Consider the following 18,308-nt stretch of genomic DNA (forward strand, 5'->3'; position numbering starts at 1 on the left):
GGATACATAATCACTCTGGTGATCCTCTGACTTTTCATCTAGCGCTATCATCAGGTAAAAATAATATGTCCAGTTGTTTAGTTTGGAACAAATTCAGTTTCTCTATGATATTAGAGGCTTTAGAGGTGCTGGTAGGTGGATTTTGGTACCTTTGGACAGAGCCAGGCCAATTATTTACCCGTTTCCAGTCTCTAAGCTTCATTTGAGGGTACAAACATCAAACTGTCAAACATTTTGAATGCAGGGCTTAAAGTGTGCCATTGCTACTTTTACTTGAGTAAAATATGTAGTAATTATTAATTATTTGTTAGCTGACATTTTAAAAAAACAGCAGGTAAAATGAAAGAACGAAGGCACCCTGATAGCAAATGCACAAATATTTGTGCCTCCTTGGGCTGATTATGATTCAATGACAGAGGTAAAGAAAAGAGCCAGGGAAGAATATCCACCTCTTCTCTCTGTTTTCCTCTCATAATATTGAGTTTAACCCGAGAGCTCACCTGTCCTTATCCACACAGCAGGCAGCGTGAAGGACGAGGGCGGGGAGGGGAGCGCGGACGCCCGGTGGCATCTCAGAAATGAATGTGTGGAGAAGCGGAGCCTGCAGGGCTGCTGCACATAAACACACAGAAAATGAGTGTGTTAGCTGTTAACAGGCCGCTCACCTCGCCTCCCAGACAGAGGGGGAGATTGAATACTGATGCGATCACGGCCGCCGCTCATGATGATCTGCAGAATAAAGTCCAACATAACAGAGCGACGAGGGGTTGTTGACATCTGCCACATTCTGGTTCGTTCTGCAGGGATTTCAGCTCAGCACGCTAAATTGAAGTCGGGTTTTTTTTTTGGTCTGCCTCCAAAGTATTTTTGTTCAGGTGACGTTACCTAAGCACTTAGTGTGCATTAAGCATCTCATTGCACACTGTTAGCCCTCGCGCTTCGGATGATAAATTGAATGTTTTTTTCCACTAAAGTAATTTATCTGAATCATCCTGATGAAATGTGTTATCTTAATGCTGCGGGCTGCATTAAAGTCTTTTGTCAGTCTGTGTGTGTGTGTGTGTGTGTGTGTGTGTGTGTGACACTATTGATTTCTTTGAAGATATTAATGAACTCTGTGGCAGGTTGGAGCGGAAATGAACAAAAGTCAATATATCTGTTGATAATAATTGTGTGAGGTTTATCACCCGTTCATCAGTGACAAACGTATACTGTGTGGCCAAAAGTATGTAGACACCTGTGCGTTAGGCCCTCAGTTCCAGTGAAGGGAGGTCTTATAAGTACAGCATACAGATTATTTTAGAGCAGTAATTCCAAATTGGATTCCAAATTGGTGTGAGGCTGATATTTAATAGATTTATTTTCACAATAACTAACAACCCACTGCTGCTGAGTCAGTTTTAACACCTTCACACCAGGTTTTGCGGGTGAAAGAAGCTGAGAACTTAAAGTGAAAATAGGAAGCTAAAAGTCATGGATAAATTGTTGAAAGGCCCAGCTGCTGCCATCCCAAGTTGGTATGATCGTAAACTTGCTGGAAATTCTGTGCTCTTAAAGGTCGCGTGATCGGGGGAGAAAAAGTACAATTCTGACATTTACTTGCAATAATAGTCTCAGTATTTGTTCTTGCTGATTTTTCTAAATCTGTCTCCTGCAGACATCGAGTTGCTGGCCGCCTGCAGAGAGGAGTTCCACCGCCGACTCAAAGTGTACCACGCCTGGAAGTCAAAGAACAAGAAGAGAAACACAGAGACGGAGCCACAGCGAGCGCCGAAATCTGTCACTGACTACGGTACGTCATTGCAACACATTACTGCGCTGTTAGGATTTTTAAACAAAGGTTAGTGTAGTTTTGTATTGTTTTTCTTTAGATGACTGAGGACCAACACGTTTTATTGAAATAAGATTTAAGAAATGTCTGCTTTTCCAACAGTGAGATGCTGTTTAAACTTCATTTGCATACTTACAAGTGCAGTTTAGTCCCTGGCTGTTCCTGTTGAGGAGTTCCAGGTTTAATACTTATCTCATTAATAGTTTCTGAGTTGACTGGGGGGATATCCTCATTTCATAAACTACATGTGTTCATTTATTTGAACAAATTTAAAAAAAATTCTTTTTATTTTTCATGCCCTGAAAACGGTTTGACAAGCCTGAAAAAGATGATTGTGAATGTCTTGAAAAAATAGGAGACTGGACCCATTAAATTATGTTTAAAAATGCACTGCTTTTTTTACAGTTACTGAACTTAAAAATAATCCTTTACACTACTTGTTACTGAAGGAAGTAATCACATTACTGTACCAGTAACAGTGATATCTCAATCGTCAAACATTAGAATGTAATGAATAGTTTAGTTAAAGCAAAGCTGTCGATTCAGTTTTAGTTTATTAAATCCTTCACAATACACACTAACATAAAAAGAACATTAACGCAGGGAAATAAAATGATTAAAAGTATGTATCACAAAATTAAAAACTGAGTCTGGGAATATGTCTGTTATTGATGTACAGCTCCAGCTCTTGTGAGGTGTGCATAAAGAAGAACTGCAGGTTTTTCTTTTATCAGCACCAGTTAATATGTGGAGACATGGCATGTGCACACGGTTTATACATCCGGCTCCTGACGTCGTCACATGCTGTGTTGATGTTTCACAGTGATTAAATATGGACTAAACCTTCACATTTAAAGCTGACATTAGTAAGAACACTGCATATTAAAGACACTGAATGGTGACCCATGCTCGTTGTTCTGAGTCCAGACAATGTTCAAACGCGAGGGAACAAATGGACCCTGTCTCTCACCTCTCCGCCGCCATCGCCACATCTCCTTGTGCCACACGTCGAGTTGTCATGACGACGGAGAGCTCTTATTCGGAGCCGTCTATTGTGTGCTCTGCTCAGACTACTGATTGGCCCGCGAGCCCACACACCCACTTTCATCCTTCGTCCCTGTGCTTCCATCTGAGAGTCGCGGCTTCGTCCTGCTGCTATCGGCCTCACAGACACACAACTGATAATTAATAGGACTCCTGGCTCTGCGTGTGAAGTCAGGTGACAGATTATTATGATTACCTGTGATGAGAATCTGTCCCGAGGCCTTTGTCACTGTCATCAACCTTTCCTTAAATATTTAATTAATCCTAGGGTAGTCAGTAGCCAAATCTCAGATATGTTTTGAGTCCTATGTCTTTATCTTTCAGTTTGATTCTTTGTTAGTACGATCTATTCAAAAGCTACTAAAAGGAAGACTTCAAACTCCAAATAATTATTTCTATTAATACTCACCCTGTGTTTTATCGAATTCATGAAGAAAACTTTGTTTTTCTCACAAAACTATATCAAACATCCATTTACAAACTCTCACACAACTCATGCAGTATAATCCAAGTCTCATCCATCCAGTTGTATTCTCAGTACTTCCAAAACGCATACATTTTCGCTTAAAAAAAACCTAACTATTTAAAACACTTCCACATAAACAGCAACTGTACGTCAGAGTGTTTATGTACAAGTGTTTTACAGGAACAGTGTGTAAGATTTAGGGGGTTAGTGGTATCCAGCAGTGAGGACTGCAGATTACACCCAGCTGAAACTTCTCCCAGTTAGAATTCCTTCAGTGTTCATCATTCAGGAGGTTTTAACGGGAGCTGATATCATTCACAGAGGTCTTTTCCTTTCCAAAACAAACAGACCCAATGATTAAAACTGGTAAAAACACAGAATAAAGCAGTTTCACTTTACACATCAGTGTTTTTCCTGAAGCTGTTTGTTAGAGACAACCTGCTTGCCCAGCACCTCCTAATGTGTGCTCACCTTATTTCTCTGATAACTTAATAGCCAGACATTCAGGAGGTTTTAACCAGTAGCTGAACTATCAGCAAAGGTGTCTTCCTCTCCAGAACAAACAGACCCAGCGATTAAAACTGGTAAAACACTGAATAAAGCAGTTTCACATAAAAAAAAACAGTGTGTTTTTCCAACGCTCTCGAGACAGTGGTGCTGTTAACTATAGCGACTGACACAAAAATGCAAATGGCCCTTTAGAGCCAGTGTTTGGTTTGTCTGATTTGTGCTACTGTAGAAACATTGCAATGCAACGTGGTGACCTCTGTAGACAAGGATCCACTCCTTATGTAGATATTAATGGCTCATTCTGAGGTGTTTTTGTTACCTCAGAATGAGCCATTAATATCTACATAAGGTTATACACTGAGGAAAACATACTTATCATATTATATTCCATTTCAACCAATATATCAACCAATATATACATTTTTTGGCAAAAATGTATGTGTTAGGGAAGTACTGAGCCTTAGACTGGGTAACTGAGAGTTGGATTATACTGCACGAGTTGGTGAGAGTGTGATATAGTTTTGCTGTTGTGAAACACGATCCATGATTGTGACTAACGTTCTCCATTTTTGGATTCTTCTTTCACCATGGGGGTATGTGAGAAAAACAATCTGAATTCAAAATAACACTAGATAAGTAATTAATACACGAATGACAATCTGTGGTGAAGTAGTCCCTTCAAGAAAATGTTTTTTGTGTAAACTTCAGTGTTCTATGGGTAAAGCTTAGTTAGCCATGGCCACTTGTTATGTAGAGTTAAGCCCCCTAATACTTTTCAAATGAGCCTCAACTTTACATGAGTTTCAAGTGCTCGTCTCTTCAGTCCAACCAAACTTAAAAACTAATTGACTGTAAATTAGCAGACTGCAGCCTTGACACCAGTATGCACTTTATGAGTGCTGTCTAGATTAAAGAATATTATATTTTAAGTAAATTTCGCCGAGACACTCCCACGCATGGCGCTATGGGGTCAGTCATCATTCCAGGGCTCAGTTTGTCTGTTTTTTATGGCTCACATTTTTTCGAGAGATGGCGTATATTTGAGGGATAAAGGCCAGGGGAAAGATAAGTGACAAAGATCCAAGCCTGGATTTGAGGCCTCTCAGATATACGTTTATATTATATGTCTCCACCACTGAAGCAATGACTCCAGGAGGAGTTTGGAATCTGCGGGGAAATGACACGAAGGAAATGGAGGGGAAAGAGCAACAGTAAGTCAACTTGGGATGAAGGCTTCAGCTTCGTCATGCTGTGTTGTTAAAAAACATCAAAAAGGCCTTTTGTTTAAAAGCTTGCTGAAACAAAACTCCTAAATCCAAGCTAACAGGTCGCCACACTGACATCTGGACCCAGAGATATGGCTGTTCTCTAAAGCGCGTCGTCGGTTCACATATAAAGGTTTTACATCTGAAAGGTTAAAGCTTGTGTCAGTCTTTAATGTCTTACTGTCACCAAATCCCATGAAAGACCTAAATCAACAATGTGTAAGTGCGTCTCTCAAAACTTTCTGACTTCCTGTCTGTGGCTCTCAGCTGAATATAAGTGATATTTCCAGCATATGTTCTGAAGAATCTCCTGAGGTGTAATTACTTTGTAAACTGAACACATTTTATTCTTTCTTCTCACCCTTTTATCGCCATATCTGACCACATGTCACAATAGACGATGTCATTAGGACTACTGGCAGCCATGTTAGTTATCATCCTATATGTACGTCAGCAGTATTTCTGTCTTCATTCTCTCGTCTTGTCCGACTCGTTACATGTTATCATGTCAAACTACAAACATCTCTCTTGTTTCACTGTTGCTGCTGTGTTGCATCACTTCCTGCAGTGTACGTCCGTGTAACCTGGCATGTTTACTTTCAGATCATGCACCACCTGTGAAAACAGCATGTAAGTGGTACTCCAGTGTGTAACGCTACTAACCGCAGAGCTACACCCCTCCCTCATTAACCCTAACCCCCCCACCCCCAACATGGTAGAGGTCTGCTCCTAACTGGGATCACTGTTTGCCTTGGGTTTGTGCTGCTCAGTTTGATGGAAAAGTTTCCCTTTCGGTGGGGGAGGAGGAGGAGGAGGAGGGTGAATGGGTTTCCATGGCAACCACTGCCTCTATTGAGACGTGTGTGGAAGAGATTATTTGAGTGATTTCGAGGCACAAAGCTGCCGTTTCGTCTTCATGACCAGTGCACCGGGTGCCAGCTCTTGCCCCATTTGTGAGACGCCTCCCAGACGGCTATAACGTTTTGATAAAGAGCCGAGGTGATTCCTGCGAGCTCTTAAGACTGCTGTTATTGATACTCCCACATGGAGGAATTCTCAAGAAAGGAAGCAAGAGAGAGAGAGAGAGAGAGAGAAGGACAGGAGGCGTTCAGGGCAGTTTGCCTGGCTTGTGTTTGGCGGCAGATAGCATCACGTTCACGGGAGCGTGACGGGAGGAAAAAGGCCGCCGCACTCGCTGATTGGAAGAGAAATGTTGTAAAAGGTGTCGTCGTTGAAGCAGCAAGCAGACGCTTCACTCCATTCACTCCTGACTTAATGAAGATTTTAGATACATAACAGCCCATTCAGCCATATGAGACACCCAGTGCTGACTACCAATCTGTGTGTGTACCTGCAGCCGGCACACACTGACGAGGGTCTGTGTGAATTCTGAAGCTTGGGTAGATTAAATCTGGTGATGTTTATGTTTACATTTGGTGAGAAAATTAGCAAATTTAATGCGTCATTCAGAATTCTACTGTCATCTGTTCAGCCTCGTAACGATTGTTGAGACTCCTGAACGCAGTTCTTTAAAGGGTCAGTTCACCCAAATCACAGCAACTCATTAAGTCATTCACTCACTCCTATACTACCACTCAAAATATATATATCAATTAATAAATAATGTTTCAGTCTTGTTTGCTCAGGTTTTGATATTGTCAGATTTCTACTGACACCCAAATACAAATGCAGAATTTGGTTGGAGGCTTTGCTAAAAAAAACTATAATGACACTATCTCAAAACCTCTCACACTGTGTCCTAACTGGATGCGACGCAAGCGAGCATCACTGACGAAATCAGATTGATTGCATTGTTTTCTATTTGACTGTCCTTACTGCCTGCTTACAATGTAGCGGGACGCAGCCCGATGTAGTGCACGGTTTTGAGTGAAACTTTTGTCAGACACCACGTTTTTATTTTATTCTTGTTGCTTGTGTTGAAAGTGCCGCAGAAGACGAGAAATGGCTGATTCATGAGGTTGAAATGAGGAGTTATCGATGTGATACCTTCTCGTTTCACTACAAAAAGCTAAATAAGTTCATTTGGCTTGAGGGAGGTAGCCAGGGAGTTGAGCGTTTCTCGTTTTAAGTATTGTATAGGCTTATTATTCATACTCACAACACTACTGTTGCGAAAAAAACGTATAGATATCATTATCATAGCTACAGTACCATTCTATAACATACCTCCATCTCCATTTCGTAAAACAAGCTAACAGGGAAGTACATACTCACCCATCTTCTCAGTGGTTATTCTGAGACCACAGCTGATAGGTAAGTGATGGGTTTAAATGATGTGACAGAGTTCCATATTAAACAAATCCAGTGTGAACAGAGATTGTCCGATGTAATGTGATACAGCGTGATAGTTTTCTGCTCGCTTGCTGTTAGGACACAGTGTCACACCAGAAAGTGCCATTTTCATAAAATATTTGTTTGAGGCTTGGCACCAAAGTGAACACATGTCGAGCTAGTTGGCAAACCACTGTTTACTGGTGAGTTAACCACTCACACCCTAACCAGCAGTCACTGAGCCACATACTCTCCCCTGACATTTTGTTCTCGGGATAGTTCATTATTTTATTCAGTAATTACAGTATTATTGAACAGGGAATCAACACTCTAACCATAGACTGTATAAGATAATGAGTGTAGCTACCATGACGTCACCCATTGGTTTGTGGACTCCTGTTTTGAGTCTAAAGTTCTGCATTCCTGCCATTGCCACCTTGTTCTTTTGGAAACAGAAGTGACCATATTTAGATGAGAGGGTGGAGCTGTGGAGCTGAGGACACTACCTGCAGACAGCCTGTCTCTCTAAGCAACTCCACCCCAATTTATGCATAACTTTATGCCTTAACAAATTTAAACAGGTGAGTTGTATAAAAACTTCACTCACTAACAGTTGTCATGGATGGAGAAATTAGCTGTAGAGACCAAAACCTGATGTAAACATGTTAAATACTGCTGTAAAGCTGGGAATTTTAACATGGGGGTTTATGGGGATTAACTCACTTTTAAAGCCAGCCTCAAGTGGCCATTAGAGGAACTGCAGTTTTGGCACTTTCTTGTGTCAGTTCGTTACAAGTGGCAAGTTCTGTTGCTATTAATTTCACATAGTTTTATGAAAAGCAGAAGTATTTGTATTATCAACTCCAAAGTCGTCAATATCTACACAGTATTCCTCTGCTGTGGACCAGTTTATGAAGTTTATGAAGGTAATTCGAGCTCATATGGTCTATTAGCTTCCTAGATTTTAGACTCTAAGTTCCCTCAAAGGTCAACACTGTCAAAAGGGTGAGCAAAATTGCGTGGGATTTGTTTGAATATTTTATTTTGGCATTTCAAATGCTGGTGTGACCAGACCATGATATTAGGATTTTCATTGTCTTTTGGAAAACACTTCCCACTGCAAATGTCAGTAAAGTCTGTGGATTAGCCAACATCACTTGGACACCATGAGCACTGTTCTCGCAGAAACAAGCTGCTGTTACATTTTTCAAAGTATTGCATTACAAACTACCTTGACCATCATTATGACTGATCCAAAACCAATCAAATATGTAACATAATTTTTTCTTTTTACAATTTGGATGAACTTAACCTTTGAAGTTGTAAATACATTTGAGCTCTTTTAGGTAGATTTATCTGTTCATTCATAGCTGAAAAGGTATATTAGATGAAGGTGTAACCTTGACTGGCAGAAATAGAATATTATATCATATTATCAGCAGAGATAAATTTATGAGACACTTGTGCAGACAAAAATACATAAACTGAATCCACAGTCACCTATTTAAGTCTGGAGTGTTGGACAGAGCAGGGTGTGTGTTTCTCAGCTGGTGTTTCTTCCTCACGACGCTGCCACAGTGTGATGATCTTTATCCGTATGAACGGGTCACGCGTCCCCTTGTTTTCGTCAGCCTTGAAACCTGAATGTAGCTCTCGACCCTTCAGTGAGTCACTAAAGGAACTCGGGCACTCTGTAGCAGCAAGTCAGGAAGTACGACAAGCAGTAATCAAAAACCTGAGAGTATCCAGCAGGGAGTTGAGTTCAAGTGCCTCTCGCTAGAACAGTTCTCCATTTCTAGCTTTTTCTAAACAGAAACAGGCTGATTTATTTTGTCGGTGAAGTTTTAGGGATTTTATTTTCCCTTTCTAGAAGTTGTGGGTGTTGGGAGGTGCAGTTCTTTTGGAGGGTGGTGTGAGGGCGCCATTTTGTTGGTGATGGTGAAAGGATGTGTTGCTGTGAAACAGATGGTTGGTTCATGTTTTCAGATGCTGCAAAAAGACTCATTTTAACAAGGTGTTGAAATCTTGGAATCTGTTTTAAAACTGTGTATTTTTAACATGCCAAAAAGAGTCCTTGTTTTCATCACACAGCTTTAAAAACCTGGAATAAAGACTATGAAATCAGGCCACTTCATTTAACACCTTATTACTTATGAGAAAATCCTTTGAACAAGCTGAGCTGCTTTGGAAACAAGTGATTTTCAATGCAGATTTATTGGTTTTAAAACTGAAAACAAGATAAATGGTCTTATTAAAATGAGTGTTTTTGCAGCCTGAGTCTCTTTATCATGTAGCAAAGCTTCCTCAGTCTCTGTAGATCCTTATTTTACGCTCCACTTCGTAGACAGAAATGCAAATAATGCATGATTTATGTTTCACGAGTTTGCAAACCCCTTCATAAACATCTGCCGTGCTTGTCTCGCTGATTTCTTCCCTCTGTCATCAGCACTGCTGTGATCTCTGCTGACCCTCCTCTAACAGCAGGACTCACTGACTCAAACATAGAGGGCAGGCCATGGGTTTATCATTCAGTTCTGATCTGAGAACAGCGGAGCAGGGCTTCATGTTTACATGCAGTGAGAAGACATGATCCCAGTCAACAGATGTTTCAACATGCTTGTTCTTTGTTCCATGTTTTTTTTTTTTTTTTTTGTGGTGTTTTTTTTCCCATATAAGCCTTATTCCAGTGCATTCGCCTGTGTATTAACAACTTCAGAATGACTGCCTTTAAAAGTTCTCCTATGTAGGAGTGAGGCTGTAATACTTTACTTTATTAATGCTACGGACAGGTCAGGGTCAAAAGTCTTATATTCTAATGCTGTGAGAAGATGGCGCTCACTAATTAACACGTCATATCTCATTTGAAAGGTTGCCAGGCAACTAGTCCAGAAAAATAACAGGTACTCGACACTCAAAAGTGTTTTTTTCACTTTTGTTTTGTTTTTATGGCATTAAAACAAGGTAAACTGTGTTAATCAGTGAGTGTTAGAGGTGTTGGTAGCTGGATTTTGTTACCTTTGTGCAAACCACACTAGTTGTTACCTCTTGTTTCAAGTCTCTATGCTTGTGTTTTTCTATCTGAGGACAAGACTCTGAGTCACCAAAGCCACCAAACTTAATTTTTGAGCATTCTCGTAGTCGTAAATTCTAAATCTTATTAAATGGAGGATTACACCTTATTAAAAATATCATTACTTCACTATTTTTATTCATAGATTTTTATTTTCTTCATGATATTTAGTCACACCAGCAGACAGTGACACACAGGGACACATTCGATACAAAAGTCATGAGCAACAAAATACCCGTACCAATAATAAATATAATCCTCAGCTCAATGTGAAGTGGAAAAAACAAAAATCAATCTTAATTTATCTTGTCTCAGTACAGTATAGAAGAGGTGTCTGAGACCATTCTACATTTTAGGTTGTTGAAATTAGTTTTGGACATAAGGTTATCTATTAAAATTCTATCTGAAATGATGAAAACTGAAATTTCCAACTATGCTACATAGTAACTGAAATGCAGCACATCACATTGCTTTTATCGTGCACTGAAAACACTCCTGCAACACTTTATTTTCCTATGAACTTCTTTTGTCTTCTGTGAGGAGGTCAGACTGGCACCTAGTGGAGCTTGTAAAGATAAAACCAGTAGGACAGGTCTTTGGTGGAGGTGCAGTCTCCATGAGTTAATACACAGGCTGATATTCAGGCATAAGGTTGTTGCTAAGTAAATTTTGGCCACCTTTCCCATTAACTGCCCCTGGCTGCATGTAAACATGGTCACTGACTCGTGATTGGTTGCTTATCATCTGTGGAAGACATCCTAACTTTTTTTTCTTTGCTTTAACTGATCAACAGCCCAGCAAAACCCAGCCCCGCCCATTCCGGCCCGGCAGTACGAGGTGGCGATGAACCGGCAGCAGCGTTACTTCCGTATCCCGTTCATCCGACCGGGCGACCAGTACAAAGACCCCCAGAACAAGAAGAAGGGCTGGTGGTACGCTCACTTCGACGGGCCCTGGATCGCCAGGCAGATGGAGCTGCACCCGGATAAACATCCCATCGTGCTGGTGGCAGGTCGGTACAGCAATGAGGTGTGATGAGGGATGGGAGACTGAGGAGGGACTGAGAGAAAGAAGGAAGAGAAAGAATAAAGCTCTGACTGCTGTTTAGCCAACAGGTACATAGTGGAAGTTATGACAAATTAAGTGGATGAATGACAAAATGAGGGAAGAAAGCAGGAAAAGGACAGAAGGAGAAACAGTGGAAGGGAGGAGGGACTGAAGGAAGCACAGAGTGAGGAAGGGAAGAAGGGAGAGTTCAAGAAGAAGTCGATACTTCAAGAGAAAACAAAAGAAATCAAAAGTGACACTTCATTGGGCGGCTTTAATAAACGCTCAGGAATTTGACTTCGTGATAGTACAGCAGATTCATCATCTTATCTGTTCATCTAATTCACTGCCTGGTCTTCCACTGCCGGGCAGCTATAACGGATGTGAGGCTATTTTTTTTTTTTAGAGTTCAGTGTTAGACAATGCAAATCATCGATCAGGATTTGTGAACGTTTCCCATGAGGATGGTTGGTTTCAGCTCTTGTCAACTCTCATCAGGACATGATGGTGATAAATGTGCAGCGTTCATGTTACATGACATTTCTTTATATGTAGAGCAAAGAGAGTTTAGGACATCAAGTTTTCAGAGCAATCTATAGTGCAGACAGTTCGACAACCTTCAAAGCAAAAGGAAACCCTCCATTAAGAAATGTTTAACATAAATAAAATGTTGAGATTACAGTTAACATACTATTAGAATCATAATTAATATGACCCTCCCCTGCGTATTAGGGTTCAACTTCAAATACATAAAGCACCTTTTAGGGTGTTGACAGTGTTTGTGCCACAACAAGCTATAAAAGCACAGATTGTGCTAAATGATGAGTCAAAACATAACACTAAAAGAGAGAACTAGTTTTGTTTACCCATCTGTCTCGGCATATGTGTCAACGAGTTAAAGCCTTCTGACTTGTACCATCATTTGTCCTGACTTTATTTGACTTGGAGGATTACAGACGTCTGTGGGTTGAGGAATGTTTGTGAGCTCTGTGCTTATTAAACCATGTCGCTGTGTGATTTTTATAAGTGTCTATCAACAAAAAGCACATATTGTAGTAAAATATTTTGTTTTTTGGAGCAGCAGTGTTCACAGGCAGCAGTATGTGGATGACTAACTACCTCATATAGCAGTTGGCAAACACTGCTGGAACTTGTTATTGCCTGTACTTACTGACTGAATGTAAGTTGCCATTGTTGAGTTCAGGGAATGAAATATTTAGTCTGCTGAAGTTCAGTTGTTCCGGCTGCAACACTTTTAATTCAGGATACAGAAAAACAAAGTCCAAAATTCCCCACACCAACAGTTTAAAGGAGCACTGTGACTTGGGCTATGGAGACAGTACAACTTTTTCATGCCATTATGTATTCAGGTTGTCCACACATGTGTACGTAGAGTCTTCATATTTGGCACAAATGTCCGCTTAGACTCATTGATGAACTGATTAGTTATTGGTGGTCATTGGTCAAAGGACAAGGTCACTGTGACCTTGCATCCATCTCACTCTCATAAACACAATATCTCAAGAACAACTTGAGGGAATTTCTTCAAATTTGGCACAAACATTCACTTAGACTCAACAGTGATGTGATTACATTTTGGTGGTCAAAGGTCAAGGTCAGTATGACTGTCCCCTTTTGTCAACACTATCGCTAAAGAACACCTTCAGGGAATTTCTGGATATTTGACACATCCACTTGGACTGAAAAATAAACAGATTAGAATTTTGTGATCAAAGGTCAAGGTCAGTGTGACCTCACAAAATATGTTTTAGGCTATAAAATTCATGTGCTGATTATGACGAAACTTCACACAAATGTCTAATAGGATAAAATAATGAAGTGATGAAAATTTTATATCCAAAAGGTCAAAGGTCAACTTTACTGTGACATCATAATGTGCTGCATAAAACACTTTTCTGAACATTGTTCACTGTCATATCTCAGGAACAGGAATATCTCAGGGGAGCCATTTGGTACTGAATCAGTGACTCTAATCTTGGGTGTCCACCTTGAAACTGTGCTGATTGTACAGATCTTCTGTGCTGTTGAGTGTGAATCATCCATGATTTCACAGACATGGATGTAAACTGTAAGAGAAACGTCTTACTTTTGTCTTTTTCCTACACATTCTTTAAACTTACTACAAAACATTCTGAAAAAATGTTATTGCAAAGTAGGGCATTAAAACATAATAAGCATCATTATAATAAGCCATAATATTACTTTTCACAAAATGATTCACAAAAAAGGCATTACAGCATTTGTAAAAAGGTGGTGGTTTGGTAGAGTATGTAAAAAAAAAAAAAAAAAGTCAGTATAATATTTTTTTAAGAAAAAGTCATAGTATAGTAGGTAAAAGAACTCATAGAGATGTGCGTAAAAAAATCAAAGTGTAGTATGCAAAAAAGTCTTAGTATTTTATGATTTTAAAAAATAAAGTGTGTTATGTAAAAAAAAAGTTATCGTAGTTTGTAAAAAAAAAAAAAAAAGTCATCAAATGGTATGTAGAAAAAAGTCCTGTTATAGAATGTTAGAAATAAAAGTCATATTACATAATGTTAAGTATGCAGAAAAAAAAGTCAGTTTAGTAGGTAAAAGTCAGTACAGTATGTAGTAAAAAAAGTTACAGTATAGTAAACTTAAAAAAAGTCAGAATGAAAAAAAAGTCATAGTGTAGTATGTTTAGAAAGGTTGTGGTGTAGTATGTAAAAAAAAAAGAAGTCAGAATAATATGTAAAAAAAAGGTCATAGTATTATGTTAAAAAAAAGTTCATAGTATAGTATATTAAAAAAAAGTCATAATATAGTATGTAAAAAAGGTCATAGTATAGTATGTAAAAAAAGTCATAGTATAGTATAGTATGTTAAAAAAGGTCATGGTTTAGAATGTAAAAAAAAAGGTCATGGTATATAATGTAAAAAAAAAGGTCATGGTATAGAATGTAAAAAATGTTTAGTATGTAAAAAAAAAAAAAGGTCATAGTATAGTATGTAAAAAAAATTGTCATAGTATATTAAAAAAAAAAAGTCATAATATAGTATGTTAAAAAAGGTCATGGTATAGAATGTAAAAAATGTTTAGTATGTAAAAAAAGGTCATAGTATAGTATGCTAAAAAAAAGGGTCATAGTATAGTATGTAAAAAAAATGTCAGTATAGTATGTATAAAAAGAGGTCATAGTATAGTATGTAAAAAAAAAAAAAAAAAAAGGGGGGTCATAGTATAGGATCCTAAAAAAGGTCATGGTATAGAATGTAAAAAAAAAAAAGGTCATAGTATATTAAAATAAAGTCATATTATTAGCAGTTGCGTTGTAGGCTAATTAATTCATCCACTGTCAAACAGCCAAAAATATGGATTTATTTCCTAAAATAAGTTTTGAATTGAACTATGAATGGTCATCAGAGGACGATGAGGGAGAGGAGAAGCTGAATCCATCTGAGCACACATCCAGGTTTGTCAGTGTTTCATCAGTGGTGCTCAATGACTTGGAGAAAAGCAACATACTGTCAGATCAGAAGGCAGAGTCGGCTGTGCCTGTGAAGCGACAGTCCACCATGCAGTCACCAGAGACTTATTTCACCGGCTACACAATTAATGGAAACGTGCAGATAAATGTGTATATATAAAGAGTCATGGTATAGAATGTAAAAAAAAGTCATAGTATAGTATGTTTAAAAAGGTCATGGTATAAAATGTAAAAAATGTTGTGTATGTAAAAAAAACGGTCATAGTATAGTATGTATAAAAAAGGTCATAGTATAGTATGTTAAAAAAAAAGGTTATAGTATAGTATGTAAAAAATGTATATAATATGTAAAAAATATTTATTCTGAGGGGAAAAAAAAGATCATAGTATAGTTTGTTTAAAAGGTCATGGTATAGCATGTAGAAAAAGTCAGTGTAATATGTCAAATATAGTCATAGTAAAGTATATAGAAAAAGTCACTATAATAGGAACATGTTGGTATATTTGGTATTTATGGGATTGTCCAAAATATGTCACTTCTTTTTACAGAGAGGGAAGTTCGACTTAATATTTTATGGAAGAGTTAAACTGGCATTTTCAAGGCCTCTTTAATTAAATATGAAATAACATGACATCTGCATGTTGCTGAAGCATATTTTCATGTTACAGGAAAGGACGACATGGAGATGTGCGAGCTGAGCCTGGAGGAGACGGGTCTGTCGAGGAAGAGAGGAGCCGAGATCCTCCCCAGGCAGTTTGAGGAGATCTGGGAGCGCTGCGGTGGGATCCAGTACCTCCGCAGCGCCATCGAGAGCCGGCAGGCGCGCCCCACCTACGCCACAGCGATGCTACAGAGCATGTTCAAGTGACGGGGCCCAGGGATGGGGGCTTCTCACTGCAAACAAAGGGACAAATGCACCAGCTACCTAACACAGATGGTGTCTGAGCGTACTACACCAGGTTCTGACTGCGGGGCATTCACGTGAACAGTGATTTCTCTCAACTGTCCTTTTGTTTCTTTTCTGTTGTTGTTTTTGTTCTTGCTGGCTTTCAGTTCCTCGAAGGGGGGAAGGGGGCGAGGGCAGGAAGTCTTGCATTGAACCCTATGCAGAAAAATCATACTAAATTATCACATCCGGTATTGTTTTCCAAGGAATTCTGTTCTCTGTAACATTTCTGCAAGTCTAACTACGAGGCCTTAATACTACTTTAACAGGGTTTAAAAGCCAGAAGTAGGACTTTCTGTTTCGTTTAAAGCTGCCTCCCCAAACAAGAAAACTTAATTCCTCTGTAATTATGCATTCCTGATCATTACACTGAAGTCTCACTGGTGTGTCGCTTCCATCTTAACAGCTAGCTGGTGATCCCTCTCCGACTTAAACCCTGCTGTTTACATTGTCTTCATGTGGTTTTTACAGGGCGAACAACACTTGCACAAGGAGCTGTCAGCGCTCACCGTGAGGCAGTGCTGCATGAGTGACTGCACTCAGAATTAAGTCAAATATTTGCTAATACTTACTTTTTTATTTACCTTTTGTCTTTCTGACCGAATGTAACTTGAGACCTCGTTGATTTGTTCATGTAGTGATTCCTCTTTTCTTGTCAGTATGTGTGATTTAATGTGTAAAGCTAATGACAAAGGTCCAAAAAATGTTTGACTTTGAGACCAAACATGGCTTGAAACTTTAAGCCCATGCTGGTTTTTTTTGGCCAGAGCAGTAATTCAGCTCCATGATTAGTTTTTTTCTCTGCATTTATTAAGCAAAGCAGAAAATGTGAAATAATTATGCAACTCCTCGCGGGCTGTTTGAGACCAGATCAGCACTGCAAATACCATCCCATCTTTTAGTTTTCAAATTTGATATTTTTACATGAGGAAACATAATTAGCCAATGCAGTGATTCCCAAGGCAGTTTCACATGTTCATTGACATTAATTGATAAAATCACTACATCTGGCTCTGTGTTTAAAAATATCTTTTGATCCAGACATGTTTAAAAAAATTCTCATGTACGATTGGACATTTTTCTGCCGTGTGAGAAGCTATTGAGCATGTCATTAACTCTGTATGATGCACTGGTACTCAGCCTTGAACTGGAACATTCATTCAACACTGAATAATTTCTATACTCCCAATGGTGATATTCCAACTGGAATGCAAAAGTTTATTTTTGAAAGAACAGTTTCTACTTCAGTGGCTCGAGCACGAGAAGCAATAAATCACGCAAACTAAGCTAAGGGGGGAAAAAAACAACAACAAAAAAACCAAGCCTCCTTTGACGGGTACATGAACCATTTAAAGACAATCTGCTGTGACGTTACACCTGTATACACCTGAGGTTGCCAAGTTTGTTTCTGAGCTTTCTATTCCCTTCGACGCTCCTCTCTGCACAGCAAAACAGTGACTTAGAATGTCTGAAAGCATGAAGATCTGTCTTGTTGCAAAGTGGCTGATCCCCTTTTAGAAATGGCATTAACAAGCAGGAAAGCTGGCTCGAAAGCAACAAACAAATGCACCCAAGATACGCTGAAGGTCTGACAGTCGAGCTGACAGCAACCACAAACAAAGAGTTTTGATTTGCTGATCTACAGGTCAAGAGATGTCTAGACGTTGCGGTATAGAGCATGTGTTGTTGTTTTTTTTTTTTTTTTGAAGACGTCTAGACTACAAGTAACTCTTAATAATAGATTTCAGTAACTCTAGTTGTCATGGAAACAACGGAGGTGTAAGTCAATTGACTAATAAGACTTTCTGACCAACAATTTAGGCTTTCCAAAACAGAAATGTACATTTTACCTGTTATCCTATTTCCTACTTCTGTCTGATGCGACCTGTAACATCAAATACATGTAGTAAAAGGACTGAACAATTAATTTACATTTAAATTGGATCAGTTCAGGTTCAGACAGAGACAGAAAATGCATGTAAACAAATAAATGCCTTCAAGATGCATGGAAAACCAGGTTAGACGAGGTGTTTTCTTGTCTATTAATGCTGTTTAAAGGGGCCCACATTTTTAGTTTTGCCCATGATTATGACCTTAGTAGTGGTTTTAACATCTGAGTGATGACCTCACAATATTTCCTCAAATGTACAAGAAAATGTCCTGCACCTGCTCCCATCTGTTTCTCTCCACACACTACAATCATTCCTCGGGAAGCACTGCATTCGTCCACTGTCACTTTTCTAACGCTGATCTCTCTAACAGACGAATAAAAGCATTCCATGTTTCACTCATCTCTCTGCTCGTTCTTTCACTTCAGTTTGCTGTCATGATGTTGCTGTCAAACGAAACTTGAATATCAGCTGAAT

General features: G+C 39.0%; 1 protein-coding gene across 6 annotated transcripts in view; it reads left to right on the forward strand.

Annotated features, from left to right (window-relative positions):
* The window catches only part of myo6a (myosin VIa), a 185,631-nt gene extending 167,398 nt beyond the window's left edge, over window positions 1-18,233 (forward strand). For 4 of the 6 annotated variants that reach the window (XM_049590924.1, XM_049590926.1, XM_049590927.1 and 1 more), the window contains 4 exons: window positions 1,658-1,792; window positions 5,720-5,746; window positions 11,272-11,490; window positions 15,665-18,233. In XM_049590924.1, coding sequence (XP_049446881.1) covers window positions 1,658-1,792; window positions 5,720-5,746; window positions 11,272-11,490; window positions 15,665-15,864 — 581 coding nt within the window. In that variant the 3' untranslated portion in view covers window positions 15,865-18,233. The remainder of the gene's footprint in view (window positions 1-1,657; window positions 1,793-5,719; window positions 5,747-11,271; window positions 11,491-15,664) is intronic. The other 2 variants (XM_049590925.1, XM_049590929.1) reach the window with 1 other exon arrangement.
* The last annotated feature ends 75 nt before the right edge of the window (window positions 18,234-18,308 follow it).

This window comes from Epinephelus fuscoguttatus, linkage group LG11 (assembly GCF_011397635.1).
Source record: "Epinephelus fuscoguttatus linkage group LG11, E.fuscoguttatus.final_Chr_v1".
Classification (NCBI taxonomy): domain Eukaryota; kingdom Metazoa; phylum Chordata; class Actinopteri; order Perciformes; family Serranidae; genus Epinephelus; species Epinephelus fuscoguttatus.